The 22,309-nt window shown below is 48.5% G+C and overlaps 1 protein-coding gene across 1 annotated transcript in view; it reads right to left on the reverse strand.

Moving 5' to 3' along the window:
* Positions 1–213: 213 nt before the first annotated feature.
* LOC137637530 (streptococcal hemagglutinin-like) overlaps positions 214–22,309 on the reverse strand; it is a gene marked incomplete at its 3' end in the record, with an annotated part of 68,551 nt that continues 46,455 nt past the window's right edge. The window contains exons 4-5 of the mRNA XM_068369694.1: positions 17,208–18,326; positions 214–301 (exon numbers count right to left, since the gene is read on the reverse strand). Of these exons, the coding sequence (XP_068225795.1) occupies positions 214–301; positions 17,208–18,326 (1,207 nt within the window). The remainder of the gene's footprint in view (positions 302–17,207; positions 18,327–22,309) is intronic.

Here is a 22,309-nt window from a genome sequence, read left to right on the forward strand (position 1 = left end):
TTGGCCATGTTCTAACAAAGAACAGTTAATACAGATCTTCGTATTATTGCAGTACCAGGAAGGGTGACCGTACTTGAAACAATTAAAGCATTGTAAAGGCCTAGGTTTATATTCTCGAACACGTACGCTTTCATTCTCAATAATTATATGATCTGGTATAACAGGGGTTTCAAATTTTAAAACTACCATGCTTGTTTGAGGGATCTTACTTACTTTCCAAACATTAGCAGGGAACATGTCCAGAATTTCAGGTTCTGAAAATTCATATAGATCTTTATCAAAAACTACTCCTTTACCATAGCTGAACCTCATATGTGGTTTAATATCCTTAATAGGATCAATTTCTGCAATCTTCATGCCACAAAGCATGTGAGCTTGAGTATCTGATTTTGCATTAATCAAAACAGATTGCTTCCCGTATCTGCTAATATCCTTACTTTTAATTAAACCAACTTTTTTTTGTATAAATTTACTAATCTTATAATAGTTATAATTATCTATCTTCCCAGATGCAATTATCCATGTTGGGGGCTTGGGGGTTCTTACTTCTGGAAGTCTATGCTCTATTTCTTTTTCCATCCATTCTTCTGGTTTATATACCTCTAGGTGTCTTGGTGCTTTATCACAGAGCCCAGAAATCAAACAATAGTCAATTTTTATGCTCTCTAAATTTTTATTTGCTTCTAAAGCAATCTCAAAACTTGAAAATGATACCCAAGCTTCCCAAAAGCCTTTACTACCATTAAGCTCCATTAAAATTTCTTTGATTGCCCCAAAGCTACAGAAGCCTTCATGAATTATGTCATAGCTACAACCAATTGGTATATTTTTTAAGTGGAGAATTTTCAGATTTTTTGTTGGATCTGGTAATTTGCCAGAACCAGAGAGTAAAGTATTACTGTTATTACAAGCATCATTTTCCACCAGTGCCGATAAATTGTCTTTAACAACACTGGTCAGAGAAGTATTGTTGGAGGAATCCTTTTTATTGCCGAGGTTGTCAACAGATCTTTCCCTATTAAAACAAGCAGAAGTCGTCAACGGTGTCTGGGGTTCGCCATTTGATCCAGGGGTACTGGGAATATTAAGTTTACTCATTAAGTATTTTTTGGGGGGAGGGAAGGGGTCATAACAATGAAAAAAAAAAAAAAAAAAAAAAAACAATGGAAAAAAATAAAGTTTAAGGGAGAGAAAAAATTAAGACTGTCTGAAATTCCAAAGAGGACACCGTTAGCCTTTCCTAGAATTAATTTCTCCACCAATGACACCTGTGAAAGCTGCTTACCAAATGTCCACTCCCTACCCTACCACAAAGGGATGGTACCACTATGATTAGAGTGGCTCAAGTGTATGCCAAACCCGCTTGATGGGACCGAGAGCATTTCAAGAATACAATCATCCCCACTCTAATCATAGTGGCAGGCAAACCGGACAGAATGCCGAGAGTCCTATCTCTATGAAATCGCAACCCCTGGAATCCGAAGGTCAAATTTCCTACGAGATAGTTCCGCGTGCCAGTATGGGAATACTGACACTCCTAGGTGTCCAAACATTTTCGGGCAGTTGGCAAGACCACCACAGCTCCCACAATTGATTTTTAAATAAAAACCGATCATGGATACAATGTCCCCTCTAAAAAACCTGGACAGTGAAATGGGTAAGAGAGTTTTGACAGCAAGGTTGGAGACAGCTGATAATTATGAAGGAGGAATAAGCAATAAGAAGTAATAGAAAAAGAATGAGAGAAATTTAGAGTCAAACTGAGGAAAAGAAATTCCCCAGTTCGAGAGCCCTCTTGCCCGTCACAAGCCTTCAGCACGGGAATGATATGCCGTGCTGAAGCCCAATGACTTCATTAAGGCATTCTCTCGTTAAGAGGGTCGTAACACACTAAGAATGATTCTAATTTTGTATTCAGCTTTGCGCCTGAAGCGCGTCCTTGCTTAATGTTAGAAAACACTTTTACCTCGCTTTACCTATAGCGAGGGCGAGTGTTCTGGGGATCGACAGAAAATGCTCGAGGGGACTTCCGTTCGGGTCTTACAATACGGTAAACGCCAGGCTACGCCTCTAGATTCCTTTCGCCGTTCGACTTAACTTCTCCCCTGGGTCCGGGAGCTTGAAAGAGGTCTAAGGCTAGGATAACGACAGGTCCGAACAGAAGCATCCTCTAAGGAATTGAATAAAATTCACTGCACTAATTTAGCACTAAAAATTTGCATTTTACTCTGGTAAAAATGATATTTTCACAATTATTTAAAACCAAAGTATACACGCTCTCGAACAAAATGACCCTCGAGAGAGAGACTTACTATTCTGTCAATGGTTTGAATGGGAATGCAAAAGTCACTGAATCCCACATAAACGCAACAAAATATTAAATATAAAATATTACCTTAATAGATATAAGACAAGAATATCTCTATAAATCAAAACAAACCGTTATATTAAGGGGTTCCGATAAAAGGCGAATTATCACCCATAACCATTGGAACATCTACAATTACTATACAAACAATTTTAGTATTCTTAAAACCAACAAGTAAACAACGATACACAGAATCATGAGCTACATCGATTGTTAAGAATACGTCGTATATACATTAATTGAGCCGTGGCTTCCTTTAATCTTTGACTAAAGAAAAATACTGAAAGGACCAATTAATTGCAGAATATGTTCCTTTTATCTAGTAAAACTTTAAAAACTTGAGTTTGTAAAAAGAATGTACTATTCATAAAAATTGAGACAAAGAGAAATCGTAATATCGTAATGATACTGAAAACTGCGTAACATAAATAAACTGAACGCTAGTTACTCTTTGAAAACAGATCGAAGATTATACAAAGAAAACCTATTAAAAGGACAAAAATTTTCTTAAAATAACGAAATCCTTTAACTTAATTTATAACTTAATACTTCATAAGAAAGTATTCACTTATCATTCTTTGTAAAAAGGCAAGTCTCTTTAAGCTTACGTCATAAGGCTGTGACGTCATCAATGGACGAGATGTTTACATCCCGCCATTATGCTTTCGTTAGGTTTAATGTAGGTTGGAAAATTTCTAATCCTACCTTTCAAGTTATAAACATGTGATCACAGATCAAACAAACAAATAAGCGAATGCCAGAACCCAAAAATTAGGTGTACATCACCAAAATACTTCTAAAATCCAGGTTAATCACGAGTGAATTCCAATACTTCTTGCTCGCAAGAGCGCAAGGAAGGTCTGAATTGGTTGGAATAGTTCGGCCTGTCTACCGCCAGGGCACTAGTGTACACCTGGCATATCTGCGATTGCCACGAGATTTTGAATTTCTGCGGAGCGTCCAAGGGACTATAGCCATTCTTATATAACCAGCAGGTAAGTTTTATGTTTAAAAAGTAATATTATTGTTAAGAAAAATACAAATTATTTTAATTTTAGTGCAACTTTCCCCCTACATTGGAGCGACTCACTTTGTTACTCATCTAGGCCGTGTTTCGTGTCAATTATTACGTTGGCAGTGAATTCATTGTTCAAAGTGAGGCAATTTCAACACGCCCTACACCCTGTAGGGTTTGAAGTGGAAACCAGAGTTAGAGACAATAGAAGTACTGTACTGTACAAAAATAGGTTCCTTCATCAAGAAAAGAAAAAAAAACAATACTGCAGACATTTATGTTGACAGAAACTCCCAAGTGTGAGGGATTTGACCTGAATTACTGTGAAATAGCCCAGTCAGTAGACTGCGGGAATGTATGTACAGTATATATCAGATATACTTTGGTATCCTGTTAACCCATAGAATTGTTAGAGTGAATGTTATGAACTAATGTGAACTCATCAATGATGAAGTAAAACAAATTTAGACATTCCTTAAAGATGTTAGTTTTGCCGCATAAATTGAGGAATAGTATCTTTTATGTGAAAGAAAAGACTTACACTGAATTTTTGGGTGTGTGTGACTTTAAAATCAAGAGGGGCCTCAGAAAATTATTATAAATTAACTCACCTCTTATCCATTTTCATGGGTGTAGAATAACCTTGACATATTGTGCATCACTGAGGATTCAAATTATTTTTTTTTGTCTTGTTAACTATTAGAGGGTTGTTTCCTATGAGGCTCTGCCATGGATATATCTAGGTCTCTGTTTATGTAATATGACAAATTCGTAGAAAATTTGTATTTTTCCTAACCATACAAACCTTAGCTATTTAATTAGGGTATTACTTTCGGCTTAGCTGAAACGACGAGCCATTAGATTTTTAAAGAGGGTTTACTACCCTCTCGCTAGTTAGCGAGGGGGTAGGGAGGGGTAGCTTCCCACCTCACACACTGGTGAATAGCTCACTTTGCTTAGAGGTAGGACTTCCCGGGGAACGGATGGCGGGCAAGTTTGATTGAATAGCTAAGGTTTGTATGGTTAAAAATTACAAATTATCTACGAATTTGTCATTTGTTCTGTAACCGAAATAGAAACCACGCTATTTAATTAGGGTGACTTAACCCTTAGGTAGTGTGGTAAGTCCAAGCCGTACTGGCTTTGGCTTTTGCCCGGGGACTCAGTATCTGAATGTGTAGAACTCAATATAAGGAGTCCCTGCACCCAGCAAGTGCCTTGCTCTGCAAGGACCGCGGCCTACGTAAGCTAGTGTGTGAAGGAGTGAAGTGTGACTCGTCCTAGGAAGTTGACCTGGAGTCCTTTAGATGGAAATCTAGGTTAGGACGATCCCAATACCACCTCGTAAGGGTATGGAGACATGACAGTATTAACTTAATACTAGGAACACAAGGAAACATGGTTTACCTGCAGTGGTTTGAGGTCAGCTGTGCAGAGAACCCAGGATGCTGCTTTCCCCAAGAGAGGGGAGAATGAAGAAAAGAATAAGGGCCAGGCATACCTTTTCATTCATGCAGACTAAAACCAGGTAACAATGCCCTCAACCTTCTGCTACTTGTCCATTAAGGAGCCTCCTGTGGGTCACGTCTTGCAAATAGTGGGCTGTGAAGGTTGTTTGACGCTTCCACACCCCTGCTTGTAGAACCTGCGTCACAGAGTAATTTCTCTTGAATGCCAGGGACGTGGCGATGCCTCCGACATCGTGTGCCCTAGGGCGACGTGACGGAAGAGGGTCAGGATTCAAGGAATGGTGGATAACCCTGCGAATCCAAGCTGAGATTGTATTTTTAGTGACCCTCCTCTTCGTCCTTCCTGTGCTCACGAACAATGCTTGCTCCTGAGGACGGATTGCAGCTGTTCTCTTAAGGTAGAGCCTCAGACTCCTTACTGGGCACAGTAGAAGATGTTCTGGGTCATCTGTTACAGAACGGAGACTCGAGATCCGGAAGGAGTCGAACCGGGGGTCCGGAACTCCTGGATTCTGAATCTTAGCTACAAACTCAGGGACGAATCTGAACGTTACCTCACCCCATCCCCTTGAATAGGCGATGTCATCCAAGAGACCATGAAGTTCGCTGACTCGCTTGGCCGAGGCCAAAGCAAGTAGGAACACCGTCTTCCAAGTCAGGTGGCGATCAGAAGCCTGGCGTAATGGTTCGAAAGGAGGTCTCTCAAGAGACCTGAAGACTCGAACCACGTTCCATGGAGGAGGTCTCACTTCCGACTGGGGGTAGGTAAGTTCATAACTTCGTATGAGTAAAGAAAGTTCCAGCAAGGAGGAAATGTCCATTCCTTTGAGCCTAAAGGCAAGACTTAAAGCTGAGCGATAGCCTTTCACTGCTGAGACTGAAAGGCGCATTTCTTCCCGCAAATACACGAGGAACTCCGCTATTGCTGGAATAGTGGCATCGAGTGGAGAGATACCCCTTCCACGACACCAACCACAGACGACTCACCACTTTGCCTGGTAGACACCTGCGGATGACTTTCGCAGGTGTCGAGACATCCTTTCCGCAACTCGTTGTGAAAAGCCTCTCTCTGTGAGGAGACGCTGGATAGTCTCCAGGCGTGAAGTCATAGCGATGCTACGGCTTTGTGGAAGATGTTGGCATGTGGTTGTTTGAGTAGCTCGTGTCGAGGAGGAAGTTCTCTCGGGAGTTCCGTCAAGAGCTGCAGAAGGTCCGGGAACCACTCTGTGTGATGCCATAGCAGAGCTATTAAGGTCATTGAAAGGTTGACCGATATTCTGGTGTTGTTGAGTACTCTTCTCATCAGACAGAACGGGGGAAAGGCGTAGACGTCGATGTTGTCCCACCGTTGTGGAAAGGCATCTTGCCAGAGTGCCTTGGGGTCCGGGACTGGGGAGCAGTACAGTGGGAGCTTGAAATTCAACGCTGTAGCGAACAGATCCACCGTCGGGGAACCCCACAAAGTCAGGACTTTGTTGGCTACTAGACGATCCAAAGACCACTCGGTACTCACTATCTGAGATGCCCTGTCAGACTGTCGGCGAGCACATTCCTCTTGCCTGGAATGAAGCGAGCTGATAGTGGAATCGAGTGGACTTCGGTCCATCTCAGCATCTCTACTGCAAGATGGGATAGCTGCTGTGAAAAGGTACCTCCCTTCTTGTTGATGTAAGCCACTACCATGGTGTTGTCACTCATCACCACCACAGAGTGACCCGCCAGGTACTGTTGGAACTGCTGAAGTGCCAGATACACGGCCTTCATTTCTAACAGGTTTATATGGAGGCATTTTTCTGATTCTGACCATAGGCCTCAGGTCCTGTGGTTCAGAACGTAGGCCCCCCACCCTTTTTTTGAGGCGTCCGAAAACAGCATCAAATCCCGGGGGGAGGACGAGAAGATCCACTCCCTTTCGTAGGTTTTTCTCTGTCAACCACCACTGGAGATCCGTCCGTTCTGCAGGACCCATTGGTACCAAGATATCCGGGGAATCGTGACCTTGATTCCACCAGGACTGAGTCGCCATTGCAGGGATCCCGGGGGAGACGTTTCTCCTAGGCGGCCCCTTCCCGGGGGAGACGTTTCTCCTAGGCGGCCCCTTCCCGGGGGAGACGTTTCTCCTAGGCGGCCCCTTCCCGGGGGAGACGTTTCTCCTAGGCGGCCCCTTCCCGGGGGAGACGTTTCTCCTAGGCGGCCCCTTCCCGGGGGAGACGTTTCTGCTAGGCGGCCCCTTCCCGGGGGAGACGTTTCTGCTAGGCGGCCCCTTCCCGGGGGAGACGTTTCTGCTAGGCGGCCCCTTCCCGGGGGAGACGTTTCTCCTAGGCGGCCCCTTCCCGGGGGAGACGTTTCTCCTAGGCGGCCCCTTCCCGGGGGAGACGTTTCTCCTAGGCGGCCCCTTCCCGGGGGAGACGTTTCTCCTAGGCGGCCCCTTCCCGGGGGAGACGTTTCTCCTAGGCGGCCCCTTCCCGGGGGAGACGTTTCTCCTAGGCGGCCCCTTCCCGGGGGAGACGTTTCTCCTAGGCGGCCCCTTCCCGGGGGAGACGTTTCTCCTAGGCGGCCCCTTCCCGGGGGAGACGTTTCTCCTAGGCGGCCCCTTCCCGGGGGAGACGTTTCTCCTAGGCGGCCCCTTCCGGGGGGAGACGTTTCTCCTAGGCGGCCCCTTCCGGGGGGAGACGTTTCTCCTAGGCGGCCCCTTCCGGGGGGAGACGTTTCTCCTAGGCGGCCCCTTCCGGGGGGAGACGTTTCTCCTAGGCGGCCCCTTCCGGGGGGAGACATTTCTCCTAGGCGGCCCCTTCCGGGGGGAGACATTTCTCCTAGGCGGCCCCTTCCGGGGGGAGACGTTTCTCCTAGGCGGCCCCTTCCGGGGGGAGACGTTTCTCCTAGGCGGCCCCTTCCGGGGGGAGACGTTTCTCCTAGGCGGCCCCTTCCGGGGGGAGACGTTTCTCCTAGGCGGCCCCTTCCGGGGGGAGACGTTTCTCCTAGGCGGCCCCTTCCCGGGGGAGACGTTTCTCCTAGGCGGCCCCTTCCCGGGGGAGACGTTTCTCCTAGGCGGCCCCTTCCCGGGGGAGACGTTTCTCCTAGGCGGCCCCTTCCCGGGGGAGACGTTTCTCCTAGGCGGCCCCTTCCCGGGGGAGACGTTTCTCCTAGGCGGCCCCTTCCCGGGGGAGACGTTTCTCCTAGGCGGCCCCTTCCCGGGGGAGACGTTTCTCCTAGGCGGCCCCTTCCCGGGGGAGACGTTTCTCCTAGGCGGCCCCTTCCCGGGGGAGACGTTTCTGCTAGGCGGCCCCTTCCCGGGGGAGACGTTTCTCCTAGGCGGCCCCTTCCCGGGGGAGACGTTTCTCCTAGGCGGCCCCTTCCCGGGGGAGACGTTTCTCCTAGGCGGCCCCTTCCCGGGGGAGACGTTTCTCCTAGGCGGCCCCTTCCCGGGGGAGACGTTTCTCCTAGGCGGCCCCTTCCCGGGGGAGACGTTTCTCCTAGGCGGCCCCTTCCCGGGGGAGACGTTTCTCCTAGGCGGCCCCTTCCCGGGGGAGACGTTTCTCCTAGGCGGCCCCTTCCCGGGGGAGACGTTTCTCCTAGGCGGCCCCTTCCCGGGGGAGACGTTTCTCCTAGGCGGCCCCTTCCCGGGGGAGACGTTTCTCCTAGGCGGCCCCTTCCCGGGGGAGACGTTTCTCCTAGGCGGCCCCTTCCCGGGGGAGACGTTTCTCCTAGGCGGCCCCTTCCGGGGGGAGACGTTTCTCCTAGGCGGCCCCTTCCGGGGGGAGACGTTTCTCCTAGGCGGCCCCTTCCGGGGGGAGACGTTTCTCCTAGGCGGCCCCTTCCGGGGGGAGACGTTTCTCCTAGGCGGCCCCTTCCGGGGGGAGACGTTTCTCCTAGGCGGCCCCTTCCCGGGGGAGACGTTTCTCCTAGGCGGCCCCTTCCCGGGGGAGACGTTTCTCCTAGGCGGCCCCTTCCCGGGGGAGACGTTTCTCCTAGGCGGCCCCTTCCCGGGGGAGACGTTTCTCCTAGGCGGCCCCTTCCCGGGGGAGACGTTTCTCCTAGGCGGCCCCTTCCCGGGGGAGACGTTTCTCCTAGGCGGCCCCTTCCCGGGGGAGACGTTTCTCCTAGGCGGCCCCTTCCCGGGGGAGACGTTTCTCCTAGGCGGCCCCTTCCCGGGGGAGACGTTTCTCCTAGGCGGCCCCTTCCCGGGGGAGACGTTTCTCCTAGGCGGCCCCTTCCCGGGGGAGACGTTTCTCCTAGGCGGCCCCTTCCCGGGGGAGACGTTTCTCCTAGGCGGCCCCTTCCCGGGGGAGACGTTTCTCCTAGGCGGCCCCTTCCCGGGGGAATGAATGAATGAATGATTTAAAGTTTTCAGGCATCCTGACATCTAAGGTCATTGACGCCGGTAACATTTAATTTATGTATACAAAAATAAAAACTGAAGCAAAATAAAAAATTAAAGAGTATTCAATTAAAATCATAAAAATTGAATGTCATAAAAGTTGAATATTTTTCAGAAGACTTGCTTCTGAAAGAAATCTAAAAATGCCACTTGCATGGTAGGACATATCATTTCCAAGAATCTTGGCAAGGATGAACCTGCCACCCTCACCTCGAGCCTCAAACAAATATCTATTCCGCAAGTTGTTATAATTGGGGCATTCGGTCAACAAATGCCTTACTGTTAGAGGTACCAAACAGTTGTCACAATACGGTTGGTGTTGGCCCTTCAGCAGAAACTCGTGTGTCAACCGAGTGTGACCAATACGGAGACGACAAAGAGACGTCTCCCATTTTCGGGGCATCATATTATACCTCCAAGGAGATATGTCATTTGTTACTTCCCTCATTTTATTGCCATCTTGACTATCCCATTGCTGTTGCCATTTATTGCAAACCAATTTCTTGATGTCAGGTAAGAAATCATTACAGGCAATGGGATACCTTCTTGGCAGCAACTCGGATGCAGCCTCCTTAGCCAGTGAATCTGCCTTCTCATTCCCAGACACACCTACATGTGCTGGAACCCAACAAAATTGAACTGTTATACCTCTCCGTCCAATAAGGAAAAGCCATTCTAAAATCTTTAAAACTAGAGGGTTATTAGAATTAAAAACTTCCATAGCTTGAAGGACACTCCTTGCATCACTAAAAATTGTAAAATTACCCTCCTTCTCCAACGCTATTTTCTCAATAGCGGTTAATATGCCATACAGTTCGGCAGTAAATATGGAAGCGGTCAGAGGAAGTGCACCTCTACAATTAAAACCATTACTATGTACTCCAAATCCAACGCCAGCATCAGATTTGGAGCCATCAGTATAGATAAAAGTTGATCCTCTATGTTCTTTAACATGTTCATTAAAAAGAGACCTGGCTTCTAAGTCTGACATATTCTTCTTATCTCCAATAAAATATTTACAAAAAGATATCTCTGGTAACTTCCATGGAGGCGTTGATGATACCTTGAATGGAAGTACCTTATTTCTAATTATATCCAGACTATTTAATAATCGTTTCACCCGAAAGCCATAAGGTTGAGGAGATTTTGGGTGCAACTCAAAGTATGATGCGTGTCTTACAAGGCTTGCAGTCTGAAAGGCTAGAGAGCTAGGGAGTCTTTGCAATCTAAACCAATACCGAAGAATGGAAGACATTCGGTAAAGGTCTAGAGGTAACTCTCCAGCATCAACAAGGAGACTTGGGATAGGCGAGGTTTTAAAAGCTCCAGTAGATAATCTAATACCTGCATGATGTATCGAGTCTAATATTTTTAACCGGCTTGGGGTGGCTGAAGAATATACCTCAAAACCATAACTAATTTTGGAAAAAATCAAGGCCTTGTATAATTTTAAAATAGTATTGCTGTCTGCCCCCCATGATGTATGGGACAATACTTTTAAGATATTCAGAGCTTCAACACATTTAGCTTTTAGCGCTTTTAGGTGAGAAACCCATGTAAGTCTACAGTCAAATATCAAACCTAAAAATTTGGTTTCCGATACACATGGTATCCGTTGACCTTTAATGTATATGTCCGGGTCTGGATGTACTCCCCGGATACGACAAAAATGGACAATGGTAGTTTTACTTGTCGAGAACTTAAATCCATTCATGTCAGCCCACTGGATAATTTTATCAATAGAGAGTTGGATTTTTCTCTCAACCATTGCCATTCTAGTGCCAGCAAATGATATTGAGAGATCATCCACAAATACCTTCCCGGGGGAGACGTTTCTCCTAGGCGGCCCCTTCCCGGGGGAGACGTTACTCCTAGGCGGCCCCATCCCGGGAGAGACGTTTCTCCTAGGCGGCCCCTTCCCGGGGGAGAAGTTTCTCCTAGGCGGCTCCTTCCCGGGGGAGAAGTTTCTCCTAGGCGGCTCCTTCCCGGGGGAGAAGTTTCTCCTAGGCGGCTCCTTCCCGGGGGAGAAGTTTCTCCTAGGCGGCTCCTTCCCGGGGGAGAAGTTTCTCCTAGGCGGCTCCTTCCCGGGGGAGAAGTTTCTCCTAGGCGGCTCCTTCCCGGGGGAGAAGTTTTTCCTAGGCGGCCTGGCCGCCTTCCCGAGGGAGACGTTTTTCCTGGGCGCCCTTTTCGAGGGAGACATTTCTCCTAGGCGCCCTTTCCGAAGGAGACAATTCTCCTAGGCGCCCTTTCCGAGGGAGACATTTCTCCTAGGCGCCCTTTCCGAGGGAGACATTTCTCCTAGGCGCCCTTTCCGAGGGAGACATTTCTCCTAGGCGCCCTTTCCGAGGGAGACATTTCTCCTAGGCGCCCTTTCCGAGGGAGACATTTCTCCTAGGCGCCCTTTCCGAGGGAGACATTTCTCCTAGGCGCCCTTTCCGAGGGAGACATTTCTCCTAGGCGCCCTTTCCGAGGGAGACATTTCTCCTAGGCGCCCTTTCCGAGGGAGACATTTCTCCTAGGCGCCCTTTCCGAGGGAGACATTTCTCCTAGGCGCCCTTTCCAAGGGAGACATTTCTCCTAGGCGCCCTTTCCGAGGGAGACATTTCTCCAAGGCGCCCTTTCCGAGGGAAAAACTTCTCCTAGGCGCCCTTTCCGAGGGAAAAACTTCTCCTAGGCGCCCTTTCCGAGGGAAAAACTTCTCCTAGGCGCCCTTTCCGAGGGAAAAACTTCTCCTAGGCGCCCTTTCCGAGGGAAAAATTTCTCCTAGGCGCCCTTTCCGAGGGGAAAATTTCTCCTAGGCGCCCTTTCCGAGGGAAAAATTTCTCTTAGGCGCCCTTTCCGAGGGAGACATTTCTCCTGGGCGCCCTTTCCGAGGGAGACATTTCTCCTGGGCGTCCTTTCCGAGGGAAACATTTCTCCTAGGCGCCCTTTCCGAGGGAAACATTTCTCCTAGGCGCCCTTTCCGAGGGAAACATTTCTCCTAGGCGCCCTTTCCGAGGGAAACATTTCTCCTAGGCGCCCTTTCCGAGGCAAAAATTTCTCCTAGGCGCCCTTTCTGAGGGAGACATTTCTCCTAGGCGCCCTTTTCGAGGGAGACATTTCTCCTAGTCGCACTTTCCGAGGGAGACATTTCTCCTAGGCGCCCTTTCCGAGGGAGACATTTCTCCTAGGCGCCCTTTCCGAGGGAGACCTTTCTCCTAAGTGCCCTTTCCGAGGGAGACATTTCTCCTAGGCACCCTATCCGAGGGAGACATTTCTCCTGGGTCCCCTATCCGAGGGCGACATTTCTCCTAGGAGCCCTTTCCGGGGGAGATATTTTTCCTAGGACCCCTATCGGGGGAGACATCTCTCCTAAGCGCCCTTTCCGAGGGAGACATTTTTCCTAGGCTCCTGTTCCCAAGGGAGACATTTATCCTAGGCGCCCTTTCTGAGGGAGATATTTATCCTAGGCGTCCTTTCAGAGGGAGATGTTTCTGTTAGGTGGCCTTTCCGACGGAAGTGTACTTCCCATGTTGAGGACGCTCGCCACCATCAAAGGAGTTCTTCAGAACACACTAGTTCCTTGGAATGTGCTCGCATGGTTATCAAAAAATCACTGGCAGAGCCTCCTTCTTCAGAGGAGAATCTTAAGACGCTCATCACATAGGCAAGTCTCTTCATCCCCACATCAGCAGATTTCCTCCAGATCTTTAAAAGACAACACCTCAACCAGACTAGCTTTGCCTTCACACACCTCTCCCAGATGCATATCGCCCTAATATGGCTCACTCGGACGCGTTTCTCAATCATGCCCCTCTACCAGATGTGCTTCACAATCATACGCCTTGCCCCGTTATGCCTCATCCAGAATTACTTTATCTAGACGAGATACTTCCGAGCGCGCCTCACTCAGATGCACTTCTCTATCAGTGCCTCACCCAGATGTGCTATTTTCCTTCACATGCCCCTTCCGAACGGTAGACGTGCTTCGCCTAAATGCAAGACGTCCCCGATCGGGCGACGCGCCGTTCGTCCAAGCTGTATGCTCATAATACTAGCAATGTGATTGGTTTAGGTATGAGTTCTTCAAGTCATAGGAATTTTTTAGAGTACCATAGACATTACCCAATCCCCCCTCACAAGAGATATTGGGGATCCAACAACTATTTCTATACTAAGTTACACAAGGGACATGGTTCTTACCAGCGGAGAGGTGAGGCCAGTCGTGCTGAGGACCCTAGTGCTAATTTTCCAAGAGAGGGGAAGGTGAAGGAAGAAAGGAAGCCAGCCATTCTTACTCATTCATCCGACTAATCCTGGGTGTCCTTAGCCCTCAATTTTCTGCTACTTGTCCATCAAGGAGGTTGAGATGTTTAAAACACTTGCTGTGCAGCCAAGTCTTGCATGTAGTGGGCGGTAAAAGTCGTCTGACACTTCCATACACCTGCTTGCTATAACTGCATCATAAAGTAGTTCCTTTTGAACACCAGAGACTTTATAATGCCCCTGATGTTATTAGCTCTGGGTCGTGGTGGTGGAGGGGGGTTGGGATTGATTGCCAAGTCTATGACCTTGCGAATCTAAGCCGAGATAGTATTTTTCGTGACCCTCTTCTTGACCGTCTCCATGCTGACAAAGAGTGCCAACACACAGGGGTGAGCTGCTGCTGTTCTTTTGAGGTAACACACCTCAGACTCCTCAATGGACAAAGTACCAGTTTCTCTGGGTCATTGGTTACGGAACGAAGACTCCCAATCCAGGAAGGGCCCAAATCTAGGATCTGCTATTCCCGTAATTGAGAATTACCTCTCCCCATTCCATTGAATGGGCGATATCATAGGAAAGACCATGTAGTTCAATAACTCTTCTTGCTAAAGCCAGAGCGAGTAGAAATAGTCTTCAGAGTAAGGTGGCGATCTGTTGCCTGGCATAATGGTTCGTGGGCACCCTTCAGAGACTGAAGGACATGAATCACGTTCCAAGGAGGTAGTCTAAATTCCGACTAGGGACAGGTAATCTCATAACTTCGTATGAGGAGAGAAAGTTCCGAGGAGGATATATCAACTCCCTTTAGTTTCAAGGCCAGGCTCAAGGCTGAGCAGTAGCCTTTTACTACCGAAACTGAAGGTATACTAGAAACTCCACTATTGTTGGAATAGTGAGATCGAGGGGAGAGATACCCCTTCCATGACATCAACCACAGAAGGCAGTCCACTTAGCCTGATACAACTGTACCAAAGATCATCTGAGGTGTCCAAACATCCTTTTTGCAAAAACCTTTTTCTGAGTGAGGAGGTGCTGGATAGTCTCCAGGTGTTTGAATGTGGCTTTTTGAGTAGATTGTGTCGTGGAGAGAGTTCTCTCGGGAGTTCCGTCAGAAGCTGCAAAAAGATTGGGAACTAATGTGTGTGATGCCATAGCGGAGCTATTAACGTCATCGATAAATTTTCGCTTGTCCTGGTTTTGTTGACGACTCTTCTCACCAGAGAAAGCGGGGGAAATGCATACACGTCAAGGTAGTCCCACCGTTATTGGAGTGCATCTTGCCAGAGAGCCAGGACTGGGGAACAGTAGCGTGGTATCCTCAAGTTCAGAGCTATTGCAAACAGGTTCACAGTCAGGGGACCCCACAAAATCAGGACTTTGATGGCTACTAGACGATTCAGACGACGACTCGGAGCCCACTACCCGAGTTACTCTGCTCAGACTGTCAGTAAGCACATTCCTCTTGCCTGGAATGAAGCGAACCGACAGACACACAGAGTCGTTTTCTGTCTATCTGAGTACCTCTACTGCTAAAGAGCAAAGGGGCAGCAAAAAGGTACTGCCTTGTTTCTTCATGTAAGCCACTATCGTGGTGTTGACGCTCATCAACACCACAGAGTGATCTGCCAGGAACTGCTGGATGGCTGAGGAGGCTGCCTTCATCTTCAGGAGATTTATATGCTGACACCTTTCTGATTTGGACCGAAGGACAGTAGTAGTACGGTGCAGCATGTGCGGTCCCACCCTTCTTTTGATGCATCTAAATAGGGCATCAATTTGGTGGGGGGGGAAGAATGTCGACCCCTTTGCAGAGGTTCTCGTCTTCCACACCCACCTGAGGTAAGTCTGTTCCTCAGATCCTATCTGGATGAGGATGTCCAGAGAATCCCTTGCCTGATTCCAATTGCACTTAGAGCTGCCACTGGAGAGATCATATCCGGAGACAGCCGTTGGGAACTAGTTGGGCCAGGGATGATAGGTGACCTAGGTCACTGGGCTGAGAGTTCTTCTCATCTGAGGAAGAACCCTGCTACCTTCCTCAGCCTATGTACACTTTCATCTGGTGGGAAGGGTTTGTGCTAAATAGTGTCTATGATCATGCCTAAGTATACCAGTCTTTGAGAGGGGAGCAGGGATGACTTCAAGCTTTACCATGATCACCAGATCTTGGCAAAGCTCTAGGAGTCTGTCTCGGTGCTTAAGAAGGGTAGCCACACAATCTGTTAGAATCAACCAGTCATCCAGATATCTGAAGACACCGATGCCAATCCTGTGAGCCCAAGATGACACTAGGGCGAACACTCTCGTAAAGACCTGATGTGCAGTGGAAAGACCAAAGCAAAGCCCCTTGATCTGGAAGTGTTTGTTGTCGAATGTGGTCTTACCACTTGCCAGTCTCCATTTTGAATGAGAAACTTGTTCAAGGTCGAGAGACCGATGACTGGTCTCCAGCCTCCATATGCCTTTTTCACAAGAAAGAGTAACCTGATGAAGCCTGGGGACCCGTCGAGGACCTCTTGAAGAGCACAGATTTCCAACATGGTCTAGACTTCAGCCAAAGGGATAGCACCTTCGCGGATACCTTCGTGTAGGAGATAGACAGGATTGGATCCCAAATCAATGGAGCGAGAGATTGAATGAAGAGAATGCGATACCCTGAAAGAATCCAAGACCATCCAGGTTTTGGCCCAGAGCTGTAGCCACCTTTGCCAGTGGCTTTGCAGACATTCCCCCATAAGTGGGCAGATGGGAGGATTGCCCATCCCAGCAAGGGCGGCACCTTCCCTTTACTTCCATGGACGGACTTTGACCCTTCACGGTCCTTGTCGTGAAAGGGTTTCTTAAGACACCTTCTGCGTTGATGTGGTAGCTGTAGCCCTACTCGTCGCTGGTTTTGATGGAGGTTGCTCCTTTTGTGGCAGAGCTTGGTAGGGCCTCTAAGTAAGGGCCCTATGGAGAGGGGAGGCTTGAAACTCCTTCAGGGGTCAGATAGAGGAGAGGAACCAGGAAGGTCAGCAATTTCCAGGGGAACCCTTGGTATGTTGGCCATTGACTGCATGCGGGGGAAAACCCCTTTAACACCTTATTGCACTACTTTGATCAGTGCATCAAGCCCTGCAGGATCCCTACCGCTTGAAGTGTTGACCGAAGGATCCCTTGAGAGGCCAGAAGCCTTAAGTCTGTAAATCTGAAAGGTAGTATTAGCTTTCCTACCTGGTATGTCTGGCACCGATCTGACCACTGGGGCTTTTTCTGGCCGTTAATACCTCGAAGTACCAGGTTTCGATGATTCTCTCTCGAGGGGGAGGGGAATCTGTCATCCGCCTTGCAGGGGTTCCCTAGATGTCGGGACCTGGCTAACATACCTGGCTGTAGACTCTTGGGGGAGTGATAGACTCTTGGGGGAGTGAAGAGCGATGACAATGCACATCACAGCAGGAACTGTTAACGTGACACTTGTGCGAGACAAGCTGATCTGCTGGCGAGTGATGATCCTTTCGGCGTTGGGCGCTTGCGTACCTGCAGGTGACCAGGTGGAACAGCCAGTCTAGGAGACCAATAAAGGAATGAATGAAAAGGAGCTGATGAGTGGCGAGTTGGCAAGAGGCAGCGTTGCCGAACGCCTAGCTCGAGAGTGCCAAGGAGGTAATGACCTGTGAGCTCTGGGAGAGACTTGGTCTGAGGAGTGGCCCTAATACGCCTTATGGTAGCGAGAGTCGTTGGTCATCTCACAAGGAGTGAGGGTCTCTTGGTGACGTGACAAGCATGAACCGCCAGGCGACAGGCGATTCTACAAAGAAGTGACGAGCAGCTGCCGATTCCCGAGCAGCTGGCGAGTGACGAGCAGCTGCCGATTCCCGAGCAGCTGGCGAGTGACGAGCAGCTGCCGATTCCCGAGCAGCTGGCGAGTGACGAGCAGCTGCCGATTCCCGAGCAGCTGGCGAGTGACGAGCAGCTGCCGATTCCCGAGCAGCTGCCGATTCCCGAGCAGCTGCCGAGTGACGAGCAGCTGCCGAGTGACGAGCAGCTGCCGAGTGACGAGCAGCTGCCGAGTGACGAGTAGCTGCCGATTCCCGAGCAGCTGCCGAGTGACGAGTAGCTGCCGATTCCCGAGCAGCTGGTGAGCGGCGAGTAGCTGCCGATTCCCGAGCGGCGCGTAGCTGCCGATTCCCGAGCGGCGAGTAGCTGCCGATTCCCGAGCGGCGCGTAGCTGCCGATTCCCGAGCGGCGCGTAGCTGCCGATTCCCGAGCGGCGCGTAGCTGCCGATTCCCGAGCAGCTGCCGAGTGACGAGTAGCTGGCAAGTGACGAGTAGCTGCCGATTCCCGAGCAGCTGGCGAGTGACGAGTAGCTGCCGATTCCCGAGCAGCTGACGAGTGACGAGTGACGAGTAGCTGCCGATTCACGAGCAGCTGACGAGTGACGAGTAGCTGCCGATTCACGAGTAGCTGCCGATTCACGAGCAGCTGACGAGTGACGAGTAGCTGCCGATTCACGAGCAGCTGACGAGTGACGAGTAGCTGCCGATTCCCGAGCAGCTGACGAGTGACGAGCAGCTGACGAGTGACGAGTAGCTGCCGATTCCCGAGCAGCTGACGAGTGACGAGTAGCTGCCGATTCACGAGCAGCTGACGAGTGACGAGTAGCTGCCAATTCACGAGCAGCTGACGAGTGACGAGTAGCTGCCAATTCACGAGCAGCTGACGAGTGACGAGTAGCTGCCAATTCACAAGCAGAAGGAGAGTGCCGAGTACCTCCCAATTCAAGAGTAGCTGGCGAGTGATGAGCAGCTGGCGAGTGACGAATAGCTGGACAAAATCCCGAAGCCTCAAAACAACAGTCCTTGACAGGACTGAAAAGGCGTCTTACCACAAGGGAGGGGAGAACATCCAGGGTGGCGAGGAGAGATGAACTCCGAAGTCTATCGAATCCTAGACGGGGAACGTCTGAACGGTTCCTCCCGAGAGAGAACCTGGTCTGACAAGAGTCAAGAGGCGTCACATGTTGGTCTATGGAAGTTCTCTGGAACAATGACTCTCTGGGGGTTCTCACTCACCAACAAGAGTTGTGACCACCCAAAGGGGACTAGCCTCAGACATTGCTCTACCTCCAACAGAACAGTTAACTCAGAAAGAGGGGGGGGGAGCGCCTTCTTTGGCGTCGACAAGAGATGGCAAAGTAGATAGATCAGCAGCAGTAACTAAAGGGTCTTCAGGGGCTGCGTTCAACAGAGAAGGATCCACCTCCGAGGAAACAGAACTTTGCTTCCTCTCGGCACCCACTTGGAGGAGCTCAAGTAAAGCCTCCTTTGATGGGGGACCAGCCAAACCCAGTGATGACCAAACTTGAACAAGTCAGAAAGAGGAGGCACTCTCTTGGGGTAGGGGCAGAACTTTCTCCAGGGGAAACAAAACTGTCCCTCGATCCCCGGGTGACCTTTATTTGAGCAGTCCGGGCTACTATTTGGCCATTCCCCAGAGGAGACCGATCAAATAGGAGCTTTGGGAAGAGATCAGCGGGCAAAGAAGAAATAAAGAGACTTCTTCGACTTTGAGGAAGAGACCCAAGTCGAAGAATCTCTCTTGGACTTCTGTAAGTGCCTACACCCAAACCTCTCCCACTGGGAGGCAGACCACTCCTGGCACTTGTCCCGATTACACTGTCAGCCTCTACAGAACGGACATATGTAATGCGGGTCAGTCTCCATGTAGGACATAAAGGTACCACAGGAGCAGCCCTCAAGTCCAGGACAAGTATGCATGAGGCCAATTAGAGCACACAATCTAATAAAAGAAAAATATTTACTAAAGAATTATTTCGAAATTATTTAAAATCAAATGATAGGTCAAGACAATGGAGGGGGTGAGCGGTAGCGTCCAAACACTACCCGAGCCAAAAGCTAACTGGATGCTCAGCTCAGGTGTATGATTGAGCGGGGTAGCCAGCTACCCCAACACCTCCTGCTAACTCGCGGTTGGGGTAGTTATCCCTCACTAAAAGTCTTATGGCTCCTCCTTTATGTACGTCGAAAGTAATATCCCTATAAATAGCGAGGGTTTGTATAAAGTGACAGAACAAACACATTTCTACCCTAACCATCATTAACATAATAAAATAAGAGCTGTAATTAAACTGTATAGAGAATTCCAATAAAGTACCAAAATCAAATAACCAAGAGGTTCAGAACATAAAACGATGTTATCTTTACAGTATTCTGTTGGAACAAGTAACTAATACAGAAACATCACCTACTGTATCAGTGTTTTTCTATACAACCAGGTAGACGGAGGCTCCCGAGTTATGCGCTAAAATGACAAAAGGAGCAAAAATGAAAAATTTGTAGATAATTTGTATTTTTCCTAACGATACAAACCTTTAGCTATTTATTTAGGGGTATTACTTTCGGCGAAGCTGAAATAACGAGCCATTAAAATTCAGAAAGGGCTAACTACCCATTCCGTTCGTTAGCGGGGGTAAGGGGGTAGCTTGCAACCGCTCCCCCTCATACACCGCTGATTTGGCTCACTTTGTGAAAAATTATATTTTCATAATAAAATAAATTTTTGAACACACTTACCCGCTGGTTATATAAGAATGGCTATAGTCCCTTGGACGCTCCGCAGAAATTCAAAATCTCGTGGCAATCGCAGCTATGCCAGGTGTACACTAGCGCCCTGGCGGTAGACAGGCCGAACTATTCCAACCAATTCAGACCTTCCAAGCCCCTTGGTTTCTAGAGGGGAGGAGGGTGGGATTATAACTTATATAACCAGCGGGCAAGTATGATCAAAAATTTATTTTATTACGAAAATATAATTTTTAAACATAAAACTTACCCGCTGGTTGTATAAGAATGGCTGATTGACACCCTTGGTGGCGGGTCAGAGACAGCAACATAATTGGAAATTCACTTAAGAGTTAAATATAACCATTTTAGAGGTTCGTACCTGATAAGGAAGCTGACTTCAATGGTTCTCTGTCCCATTCTGTCTGCTACCCTTACGAGATCCAGCGGTCCACTCAGAAGGCTGAAGATCTCTAGGAGCTGTCAAACGGTGCAATAACCTATAACTTGACAGGACCTCAACTAATACCCTTGTTCCGGGCACTCTCTAGGAACAAAATGCCCACCTGACTAAATCAAAGATTGCGGAAGATTGCCAACCAATCTTCACGTACAATCATAAAAACATATATAAAAGTTCCAAGAGGAGAACAGGGGTACTAGGAATTTAGGGAAATGTAGTGGTGGATGTTTCACCTACTACTGCACTCGTTGTTACCAATTATCCCAAAATATAGCCGTCTTCACAAAGAGACTGGATACGGTATAAGTAATGCAAGGCGAATACAGGATTACCCCTTCAAAAGGCTGTATGCACATTGCTTTGCAGAGAACAGTTTTGTTTAAAAGTTACAGAAGCTCCCACAGCTCTAACTTCATGAGTCTTTACGCTTTAAACAGCTTAAGGTCTTCCTCACCACAGTGTGAGCGAGCCTTTGTAATTAAAGTCTATAAGAAACGATAGGGCGTTTTAGACAAAGGTAGAGCAGGTTTCTTGACTGCGCACCAAAGAGCCTCTGAATAGTCTCTTAACTCCTTTAGTCTTGTCTTGATAAAACTTCATTTTAATCGGACAAAAAACTCTCAACTCTTCACAAACCATACCCGAGAGAATAGTGATCTCGAAAGATTTAGGCCATGGATGAGAAGGACGTTTGTTCATGACCAAGAATCCAAGTTGCAAGGAGCATATGGCATATCCGTTTCTGAAGTTATGTTCTTGCTAAAAGAGTGAACTTCACCGACTCTCAGCTGTTGCCAGACTTACTAAGAAAAGTCTTCAAAGTCAGATCTTAATAAGGAAGCCGAGTGTAAAGGCTCGAATCTGTCACTACTGCAAAATTTTGAAACCACCTCTAAATTCCAAGCTGGCGAATCTTGCTGACGGTTCTAAGTCATCTACGATCTGAGAAGATCTAGGTCTTTATTTGATAGCTCAAATTTCCTGCATCTGAGGACAGCTGCCCGCATACTCCTGTACCCCTTGATGGTCGAAGAGGAAAAAATGTGCTTTCTTCTAAGATCTAAGAAGAAATAGGCCACTTACGTTATAGTGTTACTAAATGAAGAGACTGATTTAGCTCTACGCCACACCCTAAAACCTCCTATTTAGGCTGCAAAACCTTGAGGTAAAAGTCTTTTGTACAAGCAATAGCCTCAAATGCCTCCTTCGAACAACCCTCTAGATCTTGGGGTTTTCTGAAATACTGGAGACAGCCAGACTTAAAGCTTGATGGTTTAAAATAAGCCGTTCGTGATCCTGACGTGGGGAAACGGTCCGATGGCATGCTCCCAGCATGCATCCCACATGGGCATGGGCCCAGCACAAGTCCAGTATGGTTCCAGCATGCTGCATATGCTCAACATGCCGTGAGAGTGTGTCAAGATCTATACCGCCTCCCGAACTGCGTCCAGATCGGTCGAAAGAAACCGATATCGAAGCTAGGCTTGTTGAAAAGTAGCATCAACAACGTGAACCTCATGCTGTGAGGTTGAGACGTGATCACGTGTAACCAGCGAGAGTTCAACATACTTTAAGCCAAAAGCTTGACGCGAGGGAGCGTTAGCTGCGTGGCCAGAGAGACGCAAAGGAGAGACAACAATCTGCCTATAATGCTGTGAGAAAAGACTTGACTGTATGCGTCTAGCATGCGACCAGATTGCCGCAAGGTGTCAGCGTGCTGTATGCGTTCACCTAACCATGAGGATACAGCGCGGTGTGTGCGTCCCGCCTGTTGCAAATCTACCGCGTGCCGCGAGGAGGCGACAGT

The sequence above is a fragment of the Palaemon carinicauda genome, unplaced genomic scaffold (genome assembly GCF_036898095.1).
Source record: "Palaemon carinicauda isolate YSFRI2023 unplaced genomic scaffold, ASM3689809v2 scaffold816, whole genome shotgun sequence".
NCBI classification, from domain to species: Eukaryota; Metazoa; Arthropoda; class Malacostraca; order Decapoda; family Palaemonidae; genus Palaemon; species Palaemon carinicauda.